Raw genomic sequence first — 19,994 nt, 5'->3', positions numbered from 1 at the left:
TCATCCATGGGACCAATATATTCAGACTCTTTAGGAGTTTTGTATTATGCTTCTTTTGAACCTTCTTCGAAAGACACTTCGATTTCAACATCGGTATATGTCACATCTACTAGTCATATCCCCGACCATTCTAACGATGCACATGTGAACCTTGTCTCTCATGAATATACCTCAGATAGTTCCTCATCATGTGGTCATTCTTCCTTTCGTCCTCCCATATTTCATTCCGATGAATACATCATGGAAGCCATAACCACCCCTGATTATCCTTGGGATGATATGCACCATCATGCGTACTTCCTTCCAAATCAAACCCATGTTCAGTATGTTTGTGAATCCAAATACTTCATCCATGGTGAGGTCGATTGGTTTAGGAATCCCATTCATACACTTGATGCTTTCGAAGAAGGAAATATGGCTAACATCCCCCTTACCATAAAAAATAACATTTCAAATAAACTAGGGGACAAAGAAAATATCATCTTGGGGGCACAATGCACCCTAAAATAAATTGAAGCTTACATTAAGTTATTCAAAGAATTCCATGATGTTTTTGCATGGTCCTATTTTGAGATGCCTAGACTTGATCCCACCATTGTTGAACACCATATCAACACCTGGCCCAAAAGCATCCCTGTCCATCGGAAACAAAGTCTTATCCATCTTTCCAATAATGGAGCTATCAAAGATAAAATCAATAAGCTCAAGGTTGGTTTCATTTACCCCATTGAATACACCACATCGGTGTCCAATCATGTTCCCGTTTTGAAGAAACAAAGCACCATTCGTGTCTACATGAACTTTCATTATCTAAAAAAATCCCATCTTAAAGGAAATTTCCCCATACCTTTCATAGACCAAATCATCAATGAGTATGTGGAACATGAGGTCCTTTCCTTTATGGTGGATTCTTGGGATACAATCATATTCGTATCTAATTTACCGATCAACTTAAAACCGCCTTTACTAGTCCATGGGGAAACTTTTCTTATAGGGTCATGCCTTTTGGTTTAAATAATCTTGGGGCCACTTTTCAGCATGCCATATCCTATTATTTTCATGACCTGGATCACATTATCCTTGCGTATCTAGTTCATCTCACTCTTCATTCTAAGCTCCGGTCACAATACCTTAATTATTCGTGTACCATCTTCCTTCAATGTCGCAAGTATAACGTTCGCCTCAAACCCCTCAAGTGTGTGTTTTGTGTTCCTGTTAACCAGCTTTTGAGATTCATTGTGTCCTAAGATGGTATCACTCTTGACCCTCTTAAATTTCAAGCCATTCTAGAACTTCCTCCTCCTCACACCCCTCGTCAGTTACAAAGCCTCCAAGGCAAAGCCAACTTTCTTCATTGGTTTGTTCCTAACTATGCCACCACTACTCATGGGTTTCTTAGGCTCTCTTGATCTATCATTCCATTTGTTTGGGATGATAAAGCTCAATAGTATTTTTACGCCCTCAAAAATGCTCTCACATCCTCTCCCTTGATTAACCCACTTAACTTTGAGAGGGACTTCATCTTGTATATATTAGCTTCCACCTATTTAGTTTCTAGGGTCTTAATACAAAAAGATTGAACTGGAAATGAGCACATCATTTATTATGTATGCAAGAACCTTAACAATCCCCCTATGTCCTATTCCCATGAAGAAAATTTGGTGTTGGTTATTGTGTTCTCTATTCAGAAACTACTTCATTATATCCTTACACGTACCACCAAGGTCATGACCAATTCCAACCCCATTGCCTTCTTGTTGATTTGACATATCATCAATGGGAAGTATGCCTATTGGATAGTTATCCTCAAGGAATTTGATTCAGAAATTTTCACCCCTAAGACTAAGAAGGGTTTAGCCCTTATTGAATTCATTTATGAATTTCCTACTGGTGCGCCAAATCTGTCGGTAAATGATGACCTTTCAAATGAAAACTTGTTCTCTATAACCTTGAATGATCCATTAACTATGCCAACATCCTCACCTATTTGTGAACCCATAAATTCACCACCCATCTCAATCGTGACAATCGAATACATATTTTACATCAAGCCCCTCGTTATCTCCTCATCAATGATGATATTTATTGTCGCGGTGTAAGCCTTGTCCTTTGTTATTTTCTCACCCATGTTGAAGTTGAGCAATTGCTTAATGCCTATCATGACGATGCTTTTCGTGGTCATCTATCCAAAATTCCCACTACCCAAAAAATCATGCGCACCAGATACTTTTGGCCTTATATATTTAGTGATTGCATTTACGTAGTCAAATACTGTCCCAATTGTTAATTATATGCCCCTAAGGCTAGAGCTCCTCCCGCTCCCCTCCATCATGTCATCGCAACCATTCCTTTCTGTAAATGGGCCATTAAGTTTATCGAGTTTTGACCGCCATTTACTAATAACCATAAGTATATTGTCGTGGTTGTCGACTATTTCATCAATGGGATGAAACCATGCCAACATTCAATAACACTGCAGTTATTGTAGCCTTATTTTTATTTAACCATGTTATCGCTCAATTCGGGGTTCTGAAACAATTGGTTTCTGACCATGGCTGACACTTTGAAGTTGAGATTTGGTGTGAGCTATCTTCACTGTTGGGTTTTGAACACCAATATTCATTATCTTATTATCCGCAAGGAAATGGTCAAGTTGAAGTTGTCAGTAAAATCCTTAAAACTATGTTTCAACAGATGATGAATAAACATAAGACCAACTGGCATCTTATGTTCTTCCCCGCATTGTGGTCCTATAGAACCTCTGTCAAAACCACCAACGAGCTCACTCCTTTCCACCTTTTTTTTACAACAGGCGGTCTTACTGATCGAGTGTGAAATCCCCTCCCTCCACCTTGTTGTTGAACTCCTCACAAACACCCAACCCTTAGAACAAATACTCATCATGCTTGAGCATGCCAATGAAGACCATCATGTTGCATCGCAAACCATTGAAGCAGCTAAAAAGTGCACCAAAGCTCAGTATGACCATAAAGTCCACCCTCATGACCAATCTCATGATGTCCTGGGGCATGGGAAGTTTGAACCATTATGGCTTGATCCTTATATCATTCACAAATGTTTGGCAAAGGGGGCATACCTTCTAGAGGATCCAAAAGGAGAAATCCTTCCTAACCCTTACAATGCACTCTACCTAAATACATTTTACCCATAGCATTTCCAGTTGAGATGTATGTCCTTTTCTATTTTTCTGTATTTAGGTAGCTTGCATCCCCCATTATCTCATTTTTTGTCTTCTTGCATCTATCATATGGATCCGCCATTCACACCACATATTGGTTATGCCAATGGTGCGAGTCGCTTCTCCAAGAATCTAGCCTTGGCAACTTGGGCCATTTTCACCCCTTTGCATTCATTAGTCCACTCTGATGGTGTTTACATTGGATCTTCCACCAATAACCAGGCCAAATATGATGCAATGATAGGTTTCTTAGTTGATTCTCTTGATCATCGCGTCCTTCACCTTCATGTTTGTATTGATTCCTTATTACTTGTCATGTGATTGAATGGCATGTATCATGTGCGTAGTCCTATTCTATTTTGAAAATATCTATGAGTTCATATTTTGGCATGTGAATTTGAATCCATTACATTTAGTCATTTTCCTAGAGCACAAAATAACTATGTAGATACCATTTCAAATAACATTCTAGATTGGAATTTAACACATGCATATACAAGAGGAAATCCATAACATAAACAAATGGTGAACCAAAGTCATCACAAAATATGCATAACCATATTATGTATCATAATATCCAACTTATAGTGTTTAGAGTCCACTAATATAAATACATATGACATGCCCATAGCATGTTACATATAAAACTAGGGGCCCACATGTCCCTATTCCTAATCATTGTCCTCTGGTGGATCTCATGCTAGTGGGTCCATTCCACACACCTGTAAGTCTTGAACTTCCTGACCAACCATCACTATGCGCCTCATGATACCTCGCCACTCAGAGGGAAGCCCAGTGCACACATATGCATACTGATTTTGTTTCATGCCATCTGCACTCTGTCACCCTGGTGAGTAGCAAGTCAAACCTACGTCGACAATCCTACAATAGCACATCATTATTTGATCTTTGTTGTGATGTTGAACCTCTCAGATCTCCAACCCCAGATGTTGCAGCTCATCTTGCATATCCTGTCAGTCTCACTGGTGCTATACTTGTATCCCACAAGTTTATAAATCAGTACCACATACATATATTTTTTAAACTATACATGCAACCAAAATATAACAACTATCACTTACCATATGGACCCCATGCTCATCTTGGCAGTAGTGGTAGATTAGGATCCCCCTGAAAGTCCATTCCATTGTATGGATAGTCATCTTTATACAATGGCATTTGGTCCCAATGAGTGAAGAACTCAGGTTAAAACACCCATCCAACTCTCCCTCCTCCACCTCGTCTTAGTAGCTTCCCCTAGAAACACACCCTGTTCTCCTATGGACCCCCATCAAAGATCTGTACATGTGGATGAATGGTAGGGATATTCTCAAAGAAGAATGAGCATAAAATTGTCCCAAATGAACAATTATCATTGGCCCACTTCATGTATAGACTCAACTAATGTTTCAATGGCATCAACAACATTTAGGCCCACCCATAGTAGGTACCTCCCTAAAAACTCTCCACCAACATCATCTGCCCCCCAGAAATGCGATGGAAGGCGTGACTACCCAAGATCCACACCACTACTATAGTTGTAGCTTGTGTCTCAAGTCTCTCCAAGTCTAGTATCTAAATGTTTGTATCCTTCACCCGAGTCTCAGGTACACAAAGACGGTACCTAAACTCTTTAATATGCCTCCCACAAGGCAGTATTGGATGAATCTCTCCCACCAACCCCAAGGGTGGAAATCCTGTTAAAAAGTATATGTTCTGAATCATGATCTTGATCTTATGCCCTTGTATCATAAGGGCCTCCTGATCTGGATCCCAATAAGTCACAATCTAGAAAAAAGGTGGCTCACCTACCCACATCAACGGGTTCTCCAAGAAATTATGTAACCCATATCGCACAGAAGCCCCTCTGATATCTTGATTCCCCTCAATCGAAGAACAAAGATCATCAAAATCTCGTTCTCGCCATACCAAATTTAAATTTTCCATACCTTAAAAATACCACTATATTTTTTCAGTTTAGAGTCATAACATTCTTGTTCAACACTCAACCTCAGCTCCCTAGAACCCACCAACACCAATTCTTCCTCAGGTTCAGAGCGCAGTTTTTCCCCTAAAAAATTGCACTGGGCGCACTTTTTAGCCCTTTTTTTCTTCCCCAGGGCACAGAAAACATCCCAAAAAGTGTGTTGAAACTGTGAGGAAGAGTTGGGGTTTCTCCCAGTCAATTGAGACCCTAATTTGAATTTTCAATCCACTAAAATTGATGAATAATCTTAGGCTACCTAACTGAAACTCGCAGATTTGAATTCTGACAATCGGTATTTCCATAACAAGATCACTAAGATTTAGGGCCTTCTCCTCCCCCTCAAATTCTCCAACATCTCACAATGAAAATAAATTGGATTTGGGGGCAAGAATCTCTTTTACCAGAAAAAACCTAGTATTTTTGTCGCCCAATACAACCGAACTGTAGCTCGGTCTGACGAACCATCAACATCGTTGGAAATATCTCACTAAGCTCTATAATGGGTCTTTCTCTTTTTTTGGCAATTTGAAACTTCGATAGTTATCCATTTTTCCCAAGAGGTCTCACGTTTCCACCTATTAAAATAGAATTTCTTCATATAAGCCACTTGTACTCTAGTACTAATTTACCTTTGCACTTGTCGACTCACGTGTCAATTTTTATCATGAGTAACCATTATTTACTCATGTTTTTATGGTCCCCTATGGGCCTCCCCATGTGACAACATCATCGAGTCCCCCTTGTTTAGAGCATTTGAGATGAGTCACCCTTACATCCATAGTGTCTGTTCATTGTCCCATTGAGCCTTATTACAATATAACATCCATATTTGCATCACATTTTCTCATTTTTCTCATATTTGGCCTCTAGCTATATTGATCTCTCTTTGAAAAGCCTCCATCTGAGTAATTTACCAACCCCTATGGAATCGAGTCATTCACTCCCAAGACAACCATGCATATCATGCTCTGACAAGGGAAGTCATTAGTCCACCTCTCATATTTTCTCCTTGAATCATCATTCTTGGTGCCAGTCCACCAGTCACATTACTACGCTCCTCGTGGCTTGAGGAATCCTCATTGCCTCAACTCTCGCAGGCCCTCTTCTGTCACTTTAGCACATTTATTCCTGAATATTGGTTTAGAGGGAGATGTATTTTGGTTCCAAATTCAATCATTGTTTGGTGCCTCGAATCAATCAAAGGGAATCATCATTTCCCTTTGACTTGGTTGATTATCACGTGCTCGACTCTAGCTCATTATCGCATGACCGAGAATTGTACACTTGATGATCCAGTGATCCAACAAATTGTACTAGCTTTTCCTGGGTGTGTGTGAGATGTTTCAGACCTCATGAGGTGGTGGCCCTTTAGGTAGCCCCACACATGCTCGGATATCAACAACTCATGATCCAACCTTAGATGCAGTTCCATAGATTTGACTAGCTCAGTTCCTACTGCTTGCAGTGCCCACATCATGCATGTATCATTCAGATGATCCATTCATATCTTCAGAGCCCTTTCCTATTGACTAGGGATTATTTAGTTGTGATCCCCCCTCACCATGTCAACTTTAGGGGCATTATGTCTCATGTACTCAGATTATCAGATGTTATTGTATTCATTCTTAGCCTCAGTTTTCTAGACGCATTATGTATATGAGACTCGTAGTATCATTGTATCACTTTCTCGCCCATTGGTACTAGCATAGCCTATATCATGTACTTTGTAGCTCAGTCCCACATCACTGGGCACATCGTTAATATTTGTACCCAGTTATCTCAACAGGTATGGGTATGCCTCCCTCGCCTCATTTAAGATCATGTACTCCAAAATAAAAGGAGACTTATATCAGTTTAGTAGGTATTTCCCCCTCCATTTCCAGTCCTTCCTTGCATTGCTTCAACTCTCTCTCTCTCTCTCTCTCTCTCTCTCTCTCTCTCTCTCTCTCTCTCTCTCTCTACTCCCCTTCAGTGTCTCGTGAAAGTGCAACCTACAATGTATTTCGGTCATATGATTTGCTCCTAACACTCTTATGTTGGGGGAAAATATGTTATCACCCAAAAAATGATCACCTAGCCATTTCTTACTAGATAGATTGAAATACACCATGTAGAACTAATTTTATCATGGTAAAACCACTTTCACCATGGGAACTAATTTAGTAAACCATTTTTCCTAAATTATTTCTCATTAAATTTCAATTGAATAAATAATTATTTATTTAATTTTCTCCAGAAATAATTATTAAATTATTATTTGATAATTATTTCTTAATTAATTTTGAATTAATCACCTTGGAATATTTAAATAAATCACTACTTATTTATTATTCCTTATTTATTTCATATTTTCCTTATGAGATCATTATTAAACCACTATTTAATAGTTATTTCTTTCTTAATTCTCACAAAGTGATTAATAAATCTTTTTTATTTGTTAATTACTTCAACCACTTTCTAAATAAATATATTTGACCATTTTGAATATTTTTTCCCTCCCCAAAAAAATATAATAAAATATTCCCAACGCTAGATTTTGATTTAGTCAATAATATTTTAGTATTTTCTAATTCCTAATTTGGCTCAATACTTTGTTATAAATAAGAGGTTTTTTCATTCATTCTTCACCTTGACCATTCTCATCACCACCACTATCGTCTTATCGAATTTGAGCTCCCACTTGAGTTCAAATTATTTCCATTTGTTTTTGAGAGAGAGAAACACATCGTTGAAGCACAAGGACATCAAAAGGACCCATCCCACGGAGGGGGATATACATACCCATGTTGTAAATCTTCCTTGCCAGGTGTTTTATTAAATTTATTATTTATTTGAATTCCTCCATTGGGTTATTACACTTCCATTTACTATTGTTATATGTTTTGGGCTTGCATCATATATTTTCTTACAGGGTTTTCTCACGTTTTATTGCAGATTTGAAGCATAGAAGCATCCATTTTCTATTGTTAGGGTCACTAGTCACCAGTGACTTAAGTGAAGCATTTTTGATACACCTACTAATAATTTTCATACTAAAAAACTCTATAGAGAGGAAAACCTACTTCCCATATACAAGCTCTTAAGGAGTAAAAAGTGGCATTCCTCCAAGTGACTCTATGATGCTAAATTACCTTTGACCTAACCAGTCACAATTATTTACTAAAGAGGGTTGGACCTCTTAAATTTTTTATTTATTATTTGTTTGTAAAAGTTATTGGAGTGCCCAGATTAGGAGTGAAGTGATAGAGTTTGTTAGATTAGGTGTGTGTTAGACCAATTAAATAGGGTTTAGGTTGTTTGAGAAATTTGAATTTAGAGAGGAGCATTAAAAAAGAGAAAAAAACATTTTTTTGGAGAGATGTTGAATGTAGATCAAGTCAGTAAGGGCCAGAACAGTTTTGGTGTGTTTTGATTTTTCTTTTCATAATTGATTTAGTGGAGTTTCATGGTGTATTTTTCATCATCTTATGTCAAGAAAATTGTTTTCTTCAATTGATGAAAAACCATTCTACTATGGTTTAATGGTGGAATCCTGTAGATTGAGATACAGTAAATTGTGTATCTTTGAGAATTTTGCATCCAAACAAGATAGATCTATATATCTGATCAATGTTGTGAGTATTTTATCTTAATTACATGTTTTCTCAATGATAGATCTAAGGAATTCTCGAATTTACATGTTTTTTCATGCTTGAAATTGCCCAGAGAAAGAAAAACCTTCATTCGCAGAAGGATCGCATCGTGGGTCGCATTAGAAACAGAAGGGTCGCACCATAATCAAAAGGGTTGTGCAACAGACAAAAGGGTCGCACCAGAATCAAAAGGGTCACGCCATAATCAAAAGGGTCATGCTTTAGATAGAAGGGTCGTGACGTGGATCACGCCTACAACAGAAGGGTCGCGCCAGAATCAAAAGGGTCACGCCAACCTACAGAAAGGTTGCGCCAGCTTACAGAAAGGTCATGCTAGCTTACAAAAAGGTTGCATCAGCCTATAGAAGGGTAGTGCCGATTCATAATTATGTTTTTGATCAACTTTTAGGAGCCCATTTCGATCTTTTATTGTTGGTTCAAGTAGCCCTGTGTGTCTACTTTCTGTTGAGTTGTCAAACTCAAAAAAATACCTGGGAAGGGCCTCAAAAAATTGAAGTTTCCAACCTCCCTTAGAAGCAGTGTGTCTATAAGGAAATATTTGGAGAGAGAAGTTTTAAAGAACAAAGTATTGGCGGTTCAGGTTGCCATCATTTGGTATCATAGCAAGGTTTAGGGTACTGTTCTCAGAATTTCAAAAAATATGCCACCCAGGAGAGGAGGAGTTGGCATAGGTCGGGGAAGACTTGTAGCCAATGCAGTACTACTTGAAGGAATTAGACATCTTCACACAAGAATGGAGGTGATGGAAACTATTTAGAGAAGAGTCCCTGATGAGGGAGATGCCAGTGCTGAAGAAGAATATTTTGAGGAAGAATAAGAGGAAGAAAGCGAAATCGCCAAAGTTCTCAGGACGTTGGCAAAAGAAAGTGGAAGACCGAAGGTAGAAATACCTCTCTATGAAGGAAACCTTAGTGTGGAAGAGATGATGGATTGGATTAGTGTATTAGATAAGTATTTTTACTATGAAGAGGTCGAAGACAAAAGGAAGGTGAAATTTGTGGCTACCAGATTGAAGGGCCATGCGGCCATTTGGTGGGATGAGCTACCAATATCCAGAGAAAGGAAGGGAAAACTCAAGATTAAGCGGTGGAATAAAATGGTGAGAAAATTGAAAGGTAAATTTATGCCCAAGGATTACCAATTGAACCTTTTTAGACCGTTACAAAACTTAAGCCAGGAAGGGATGCCTGTTGGAGAGTACACAGAGGAGTTTTATAAGCTGAGCATTAGATCAGGACATGTTGAAGATGACATGGAAAAATTAGCCAAATATATCAACAAAATGAGATACGATATACAAGATGGAATTAGTCTGTTAAGTCTGAACACAATTGAAGGTGTCTATCAAGTAGCTTTGAAGGTAGAGGAGAAATTGTTGAGGAAGCAAAGTCAGAGGAATAGAGGTAAAAATCCAGCAAGAGGAAGAGGCGCTTCCAGACCAAGATTCCAACACTCTCCGAATGAAACAAGAGGGACCAATAATCGACCACCACAGAGAGGAGACTTTGGTAGAGGAAGATTTGGATGCAGAGGTAGAAGTCGAGGAAGGAAATTCGGTGTTATACATGTGGAGAATTAGGACATGGGTCATGGGACTGCCCTCACAATAAACCAACAAATACAAGGAATGTAAATATAGCTTAGACAAAAGAATAAAGCCGTCAAGTCATGGGGAAAGAAGAGCCACCTGAGGTAGGAGAGTATTTATTGTTAAAAAGAGTATTGATAAAAGCAGAAAAAGAATGTTGGAAGGTTGTGATTGATAGTGGGAGCACTGACAATCTTGTTTCTATAGAGATGGTGGAAAAATTGGGTTTGGTTAAGATGATACACCCTACTCCCTACAAAGTGTCCTGGTTACATAAAGGACATCAAATCTTGGCGACATAACAGTGTCGGGTAGATATACAGATTGGTACTTATAAAGATGTGGTATTGTGTGATGTAAGCAGATGTGTGCCATATATTGTTGGGGAGACCTTGGCAGTTTGATAGAAAAGTTGTTCATGATGGTAGGAGGAACACATATACCTTAGAGAAGGATGGGAAGAAGCATATATTGTTACCTTTGAACGATGGAGTGGATAAAGTAACGACTGGGGAAAATGTGTTGTTGATTAGTGGAAAAGAATTGCTACGAGAAGTCAAGAAGGAGAAAGAAATGAATTTTGTTGTTGTGGATGAACCCAAGATAATTTTGACCTCTACTAATTTAGATAATTTTATTGTCAAAATTAAAAATTTGCTAAATGATTATGTCAACATTATTGTTGATGAATTTCCAAGTGCATTGCCACCAATTAGAAGTATCTGCCATCACATAGATTTAATACCTGATGCGAATTTACCAAACAAAGTAGCATATAGGCTAACTCCTCAGGAAAATGAAGATTTTGGGAGACAGATGCAGGAGTTGTTGGATAAAGGATTGATAAAGGAGATCCTAAGTCCATGTGTAGTACCAACAGTGCTTAGCCCTAAGAAGGATGTTGAATGAAGCATGTGCATCGATTCCAGAGCAATAAATAAGATTACTATCAAGTATAGATTTCCCTTACCATGTATGGATGTGTTGTAGCAACTACAACCACCCTCCAAAATTTTGCCTTAGCCTATTTTGGAGCCTCCCTACCAACCTTCACAATATCTTGCCTTGCTTCATCAAGTCCTCAAGCTTCAGTGTCTTTCTTGCTCAAAGGCAGCCTGTTGATCACAGTTTGATCTTTTCCCTCCATAAGCTGCTCATCCGGACTTGGTCCAGCTGCAGGTTGACAAGCTTCCCAATGCAATTTGCACATTTTTGGAGGGAATCCAACCTTTCCCTCCAGGAATTTCACAATTCCCTCTAACAACCAGTTGGTCTCCTGGATTGTGCAATCCTTCCAGCCAGCCCTCCCAACAAGAATTACATAATTTTTCCCATCAACAAGCAATTCAGCCCAGTATTTGCACAAATTTGGGTAGCAGTCAACTGCTGGGCCTAGAAATTGTGCAATCCCCTTGGACAGTCAGCCCAACTAACAGTCAAGAATGCTCATTTTTCTCTAGCAATCGAGTAGTCACTTGCATGTGCAGCTGAGTTGACCGGTTCCCTCCGAGACCAAGAAAAACAGACTTGCATGCATAGGCTGATTCTCCCAAGGTAGCATGCAAAGGCATCCCTTTTTTTAGGGATCTATGTTTAGCAGTTGGAGGTTACATGTAAGGAACAATTTAGAAAAATCCCTCCAAGTGTCGCTTCCCCTAGATTTGTGGCATGCGCGTCACAGCCTCAATGTTATCAAAACTTATCAATTGGATGTTGCAGATCTCATTCCTCACATCAACCTTGTAGTTATAACATCCCACATCACATCTAGGAGTAGTCAGCACATTCAACTCAGTAGTTTTGGGGTAAGCTTGCTTCCCATGCCTTTTGTTGCATTTCTGTCGCTTTTTGGGTTTTCACTTGTATGAGTACTATTTTCTTGATTTCTTTGAATACCTATTGTCGTTTACATATATTCTAGCTTGTCCTAGCTCTGTTTCAATTTTTTTTGCTATCGCATGCATGAAACTATTTTGCACAGACGTTCACCCAACCGGCGAATGACCTCACCCACATGCATCTTGATCTGTTTTCTCAATCCTCCATTCATGTTTTTCATGCACAGTTTATCACTTAATGCTATCACTTAGTGTCACCATGCATTTCATTCAACTTACTTGGATTTAGTTTCCCATCAGTGAGTTGGGCCAACCTTGGCCCAGTCTCTACCTTCACCAAGGCTGCATTGCACAATTTGGGGAAGGAAGGCTCACCTTCCTCTCCAAATTTGCGCATTTTGGTCCAGCACTAGCCTCCTAGACTAAATTGCACATTTTTGGAGGTCAGTGGCTGCTTGGCCCAAAACTTTTCGCAAATCTGTCATTGGGCCAGCAGTCTTTCCCAGTTGGAATTTCTCATTGTGCAATCCCAACAGCCTACTACCCGACTGGACTGTGCATTGCACTGTTCCAGTAGTCAGTGAGTCTCTCAGCAGCCTGGACTATGCCTTGTACAATCTTGCCAATCGGTCTCCTGACCTCCCAGATGAATTTGCGCAACCTTCATGATCATTCACCCAGGTATGTTGCAAGTCAGTTCTCAAGTTCATTTTGGTTTTCAACTGGAGAATTTCTTTCTATGAGTGTTTCCATCTCTCTAGGTATCACAAGTGCTCAACTGCCTCTCAGTTGTACAAGTATAATGGTTTCCAAGAGAGCAGAGATGAAAACATCGTTCATAGCATGCTTGGGGATGCAGTCAATCAAGTGTCCATGGGCTTACCTACTCACGAAGACATCAAGTTTTTCATGGACAAGGACGTCAAGCAGTAGCATCGTAGCAAGCAACATCATGAACAACAGCTAAAGGCAGCATACTGAATGCAACGAATGCAAGAGGAAGGTTTTTGACAACATATAGGTGGCGCAAAGTTGCAGGATCAAGCAGATCCACTGATAATGAAAGCAGCTTTGGAGACTCAGGCTATGAAGGGATGGCGCGACATGAAGATCACGCGAAGGCAAATGATGGAACAAAGGAGTTGCATGTGTTGAAGCAACAACTCGGGAAGAACATGAAGCTACACACCAGTCCAATGAGTTACAGTAGGAACGAGAACAGTAGTGGGCGCAACATCCACTCACAGATGAAACTGCGCCAATACAAGTTAAGGATCCATCCCAACAGCTGACGCAAATCAAACATGGTGAGCAGTGTTTTTGATCACATGCAAAGGATCCATCAACATGCATGTCATTGAGCACACGCATGTAATCCAAACCATTCAACACACTCACCAAGGCGCAGACAAGAAGCAAGACCAACTGGGGCTGAACATGCACTTTGGCAAGTTGATGTGCATGACCACCAACACACACTTGAAGATCAACATAGAAACTATGCATCAGTTTGTTTCTGATTCAACCATACCCAAGAAGACCATGCACATGTTACCATACAAGTTGGATGAAGGGGCTGAACCAATGCACTGGTTGCAATGGAGGCAAGAGTTCACTTTAGCAACATGTCACCATGAGGTGCATGCACACCATCATGGACGACCAAGCTAGGCATAAACTCACGAGCTTCACCATCACAAGCATGTCAAAGACTTTGTCTCACCACAGCAGACCGAGTGTCAGTGATGTCTTGCAAGGCTTGCTCAAGCCATGTTGCCTCGTATGAGTACATATGAATTGTAATGTTGAGTAATGTCAAGTGTAAGTCAAGTGTCAACAGTTGGATGTAACAGTCATAGAGTAGGTGAAGAGTCATGAGGGTAGTTGAACTATCACAAAGGGGAATGTCAAGGGCCACCCCAACCATTGCTATAAATAGTCCCTCATAACTCATTGCAAGGGCTTTTGGTCAGCCAATATTCTACTAATACTATCTTGAAGAAGGCTTGGATAGTATTGTAATGCACCTTGGCTTCTCCACTACACGGAACTAGTACATCTCTTTGGAGGAGCAAGCAGATGTGGTTGTAACGTTCTACTAATAGGGCTAGCAGGTTTACATGGTGTATTATATGATTGTGACTTACACTTCTTTATATAATAAAAGCCAACACATTTTCATACATATGTTGTTATTGTAGTTGGACTGCTCTGATTGCCCTATTGATATATGTTGTTTAACTTATGTACTTGTATATGAACTAATTTGTATGCAATTATATGAATCTTGTTGTTAATGTGTTACATATCTTGTTAATGTTGTCACCGTCCTTGTCAAATGCTCTGTCAGAAATCAGACAGACCTTTCTTTGAACCTTGTTATATCAACCCTCACACTCATCTCAGACTGGTCCGTGAGTGTTGTTCAAGTTATCTTACCTTGTATGTTGGGACTGCTGCATCCGTGTCGACTACTCTACTAGAAGTTATGCATGTCCTTTGTGTGGTGTGTTCCTAGTAGAGTTGGGACTAATCCATTTCAACTTGGAACTCACCTTCACCTTCCTCTCCCCTTTGAAGCGTTGGAACCTCTCATACTCATTCCTTGACTCACTGCATCAGTCACACCCTTGCTACTGACAGATTTATCTTACTTGCCTCTATGTGACATTGCAGTCAAGGCATTACCTTACGACCCAATGTTGGGACTCCTACACCAAGAGATTTGAGGTCTAATTGGGACTTATTATTGGGGAGATCCCCTTAACATGTTGGCAGGTCTAGCACCATCAACATTTCTAGCGCTAGAAGGAGGGCCTGATGAAAAGCAATGTCCTCTCATCCAGTTTTGAACCTTTTCATATATTTCATGGAATCTTGCATTCTTCTTCCCCCGAGGTGTTTTTTGAAACGTGAAGATGTCTCCATCTCAGGGAATCTTTTCTATCTCTTGTCCACTCACACGTACGATGGTGAAGGCGAAGTGGCCTATCTTGAGCACTTACATAACTTCCTTTCCATGATTTATGAGGAAGATGAGTTTACTGACGAACAAGCCGGTCTGCTGCTTGCATTCACACTTCACGAATCCCCATTTCATTAGGTGCTCAGCCTATCGGCTGATACAGTGCACTCATGTCAAAAATTTTGTTATCTTATTGACAACATGATTGATCATTTTGATCCATACCATCTTGACCGGAAACTATTACAACAACAGAGGGCTCCACATGATTCTGTTATTGATTTTTGGTAGCGCTTCCATGACTTACAGTTTCAAGCTCTGAAGAGCCAGATGAAGTTTGCTTATCTCTGGGACATGTTCAAGTAATGTCTTAAGAAATATTCTCGTCCCAAGAGGAATCTTGATGTCAAGCCTCACTCAACCTTATTCATTGATGGAACTACACAATCCCATGTGGGAGCAGGCATTGCCTCAATGGACTATCCACCTCCCTTTCATTCAACAATTCCACCATCGCCCAATGATGTTGAGGATCATGTTCGCACATTTGTTCATTCTTCACACCCTCCCAACATCACTCCTTTGCGTTCCCATATTCCTTCTTTTCTTCGACCTCCATCTTCACACCCAGGTGTTCCTCCAGATGATGTTGTCTTATGTTCGTCCATTTCGAACTCTTCACTTGTTGTGAATGAGGAACAACCCATTGATGGAGTTGGTGTTGCACAACCAACATGCGTTGTCATTCATGGAGAGTATGAGTGGGAGTTTGAACATCAACACGGGGTGAGGGATGACTCCCTTCCGTCCAAGCCCCCTCCGTTCCTTCCTAGCTTCTTTGGTGAACCTGCGATCCATTATTTTGTATGTGTGTCTTCATCTACGAATTCACCCATTGTTGATCACTCGCAAGACTCACTAGATGCTAGCCCATCATTCAACAATAGAGAGGATAAATTATTCATTGAAGAACCACTTGATCCTTCTGTACTTTCTAGAAATACAAAGGATGAGTTCATTCAATTTTCATCTACCCCTCTCTTTGATTCATCTTATCATGAGGATGCTGAAGAATTCATTTATTTTTCTGATCGTGGAGGTTGTGATCCATTTGTTTCCTTTTTTATCACGATCATGAATCTATCGCAATTGATATTTCGAAGCCACCGGTTTATGATTATCTACCTGATGATGAAGTTGAGACACCCAAGAATGTCGAGGCACTTCAGCCTGAGCTGATGGTTATGTCAAGTCCTCGCTCTCTTGGGCTTAGTCTCACTTCTGATCATGAAACTATTCAATCACCCAAGGCTCCTCATCACTCATTTGTATGCATTGAGGATCCATCTCACACATAGATCACACTTCCTCCACTCAAACTACACAATCCCATTGCTCATGCATTGGAGGAGTCTTACATTGCAAGCACTGATGCATGACGCAAGTTATCTTTGTTTCTTTTTTTTCTTGCATGTCTCAATCAAGAGTGTGCTTTTGCTTCAAAGTTTCACGTACTGTCACACAACACCATGGTAAGTCCACAAATTTTCCGTCATGCACATGCACTCACTTATGTCCCATGGGCACTTTAAAACACGAAGTGTGGCTATCTTCACTGTCATATATTTCTTGTACGTTGATCCGCACAACTGGGTTACTCATAGGCCAAGCCTTCACCCACATGGGTCTACCAATGTGTCGTGGTTGCATTGGAAGTATCACTTCATATGATCAGGCCCATGCGCCATTAGTGTAGGAGTAGGAGTAGTGTTTGCTTTTAGTTGTCTGCTTGCATGCTTGTTTACTTTCATGTTTTGCTTGCTTGTTTGTGTGCTTTCTTGTTTTCTTACTTTTTTTCTTTCACTTTTACTTCTGCTCTTGCTTTTCTTTGTTATTTGTTTCATTCGTTCGTAGGTTAGTTTGCATGAAACTATGTGTGACTCATGAAACGAGCTGGGTAAAGTACAAGAGGGTTTGTATAGCTATTGCTACTTGGTTATCTATCATCTTGCCTCTGTATGATGAACTTGTTACTTTTAGTCCATGATATGTCGAAGTAAAATACGTACTCTTTGAACTGAAACTTGGTGTAAACACAATGCTTGTGCGCTAACTAGTGTCACCTTCTCTAGTCGATTGTTTTTGGTTTAACCCTTGTTAGCCCATTCAAGTAGAGTAAGGTGAGGGGGAACCTTAAAAAACGCGTTAGAGATATAACAAACTACTTCTCTGCTATAACAACCTCCTCTGCTCTCAATAAGTCGAGATCCCTCTTCTACCTCTAGAATGAATAAGTGTTATGCACAGTAAAAAGTCAAAAAATTCAAAATTCAAAATGAATAAGGAGAAAGAAGAGAAAGGCTTCTTGCACAGGGAGGTGATGCAAGTGACTCTGTCAGGGTACTAACCAGGCTTGTTGGTAGCAGAGCCATGCTTGTGTTCTTATGTGACTCCATTGTGGTACTGTCCAGACCTGTTGGTAATGGAGCAACATCGGAGATGAAACTAAGACTCTGAAGACTATACTACTTGTGCACCTATATACACCTCAACCCCAATCGAAACAACTGTGTTTCCTTGGCTTGGAATTTGTGTCAATCGACCAAGGGCTTGGCAGATGCTACATCTTACAATCAAGTTAGTGTGAAACCAAGATGAGCTAACAACTGAACAATACTTCCGGAGGTGTTAGACTTGCTTTTCACGAACAAGGTCTATGCAGAGAGCTGGAGTTCTACCAGTGTGTCACCAAGTGTTGTAGCAGCTACAACCACCCTCCAAAATTTTTCCTTATCCTGTTTTGGAGCCTCCCTACCAACCTTCACAACAGCTTGCCTTTCTTTGTCAAGTCCTCAAGTTTCAGTGTCTTTCTTACTCAAAGGTAGCATGTCGATCATATTTTGATCTTTTCCCTTCACAGGCTGCTCATCTGGACTTGGTCCAATTGCAGGTTGAGTAGCTTCCCAGTGAAATTTGTGCATTTCTGGAGGGAAACCAGCCTTTCCCTCTAGGAATTGCGTAATTCCCTCTGACAGCCTATTGGTCTCCTGGATTGCGCATCCTGCTAGCCAACCCTCCCAACAGGAATTGTGCAATTTTTCACATCAACAGGCAGTTCAGCCCAGGATTTGTGCAAATCTGGGTAGTAGTTAGTTTCTGGGCCTAGAAATTGTGCAATACCCTTGAGCAGTCAACCCAGTTGACAGTCAGGAATGCGCATTTTTATCCAGCAGTCGAGTAGTCGCTTGCATGTGAAACTGAGTTGACCGGTTCCCTCCGGGACCAAGCAAAATAGACTTGCATGCATAGGTTGCTTCTCCCAATGCAGCATGCAAAGGCATCACTTGTTTCAAGAATCTACGTTTAGCAATTGGAGGTTACATGCAAGGAATAATTCAGAAACCTCCCTCCAAGTGTAGCTTCCCCTAGATTTGTGGCATGCACGTCACAACCTTGATGTTATCAAAAATCATCAACCGGACGCTTCAGAGCTCATTCCTTAGATCAACCTTGTATCTCTAACATCCCACATCACATCTAGGAGCAGTCGGCACATTTAGCTCAGTATTTTTGGGGTAAGCTCGCTTCCCATGCCTTGTGCTACATTATTGTCGCTTTTTGGGTTTTCTCTTGTATGAGTATTTTTTGCTCGATTTCTTTGAACACCTACTATCTTTTACATATATTCTAGCTTTTCCTAGCTCTGTTTCAATTTTTGTTGCTATCTCACTGTTGTTGCATGCATGAAACTGTTTTACACGGAAGTTGGCCCAACAGGCGAACGACCTCACCCACATGCATGTTGATCTATTTTCTCAATCCTCCATTCATGTTTTGCATGCATTGTTTATCACTTCTGCTATCACTTAGTGTTTCCATGCATTTCATTCGACTTACTCGCTTTTAGTTGCTCGTCGGCAAGTCGGGCCAACCTTGGCCTGGTCTCTACCTTCACCAAGGCTGCATTACACAATCTGGGGAAGGAAAGCTCACCTTCCTCTCCAGATTTGTGCATTTTTGCCCAGTATTGGCCTCATGGACTGAATTTTGCATTTCTGGAGGTCAGTGGCTGCTTGGCCCAAAAAATTGTGCAAATTTGTCCTTGGGCCAGCAGTCTTTCCCAGCTGGAATTTCCCATTGCACAATCCCAACAGCCAACTTCCTGACTGGACTGTGCATTACGCAGTTTCAGTAGTCAGTGAGTCTCTCAGTAGCCTGGACTAGGCCTTGTGCAATCTTGGCAATCAGTCTCCCCACCTCCCGACCGAAATTGTGCAACCTTCATGATCATTTACCCAAGTATGTTGCAAATCAATTCTCATGTTCATTTTGGTTTTCGACTAACGAATTTTTTGCTATGAGTGTTTCCACGTCTCCAAGTATCACAGGTGTTCTTCTGCCTCTCAACAGTACATGTACAATGGTTTCCAAGAGAGTAGAGACAAGACACCATTCAGAGCACACTTGGGGATGCGGTTGATAAAGTGTCCATGGGCTTAACCACTCACGAATACATCAAGTTTTTTGTGGACAAGGACATCAAGCAACAACATCATAGTGAGCATCATCATGAATAGCAACTGAAGGTAGCATACCAAACACATCAAATGTAAGAGGAATGTTGTTGACAACATAGAGGTGAAGCAAAGTTGCGGGATCAAGTAGATCCACTAATAGTGAAAGCAACTTTGGAGACTCAGGCTATGAAGTGACGGTGCAACATGAAGATTGTGTGAAGGTAGAATATGGAACAAATAAGGAGTT

At 40.4% G+C, this 19,994-nt stretch overlaps 1 protein-coding gene across 1 annotated transcript; it reads left to right on the top strand.

Moving 5' to 3' along the window:
• The first annotated feature begins 9,764 nt into the window (after positions 1-9,764).
• Positions 9,765-11,336, top strand: LOC149205569 (uncharacterized). Its single transcript, XM_089397441.1, has 2 exons — positions 9,765-9,954; positions 10,792-11,336. Exons 1-2 carry the CDS (start codon positions 9,765-9,767, stop codon positions 11,334-11,336), a joined length of 735 nt encoding a protein of 244 aa, XP_089253567.1.
• The last annotated feature ends 8,658 nt before the right edge of the window (positions 11,337-19,994 follow it).

The sequence above is a fragment of the Pinus tabuliformis genome, chromosome 1_2 (assembly GCF_031772625.1).
Source record: "Pinus tabuliformis cultivar Carrire ecotype Pingquan chromosome 1_2, CPIR1, whole genome shotgun sequence".
Lineage (NCBI taxonomy): Eukaryota > Viridiplantae > Streptophyta > Pinopsida > Pinales > Pinaceae > Pinus > Pinus tabuliformis.
This window is presented reverse-complemented; position numbering and strand designations above follow the sequence as displayed.

Excerpts from the sequence above, each read along its gene's own strand:
- LOC149205569 (XM_089397441.1), top strand. The coding sequence starts at position 9,765 with ATGGATTGGATTAGTGTATTAGATAAGTATTTTTACTATGAAGAGGTC. Across the intron at positions 9,955-10,791 it reads AATGGTGAGAAAATTGAAAG|ATGTGTGCCATATATTGTTG; the intron begins GTAAATTTATGC and ends TGATGTAAGCAG.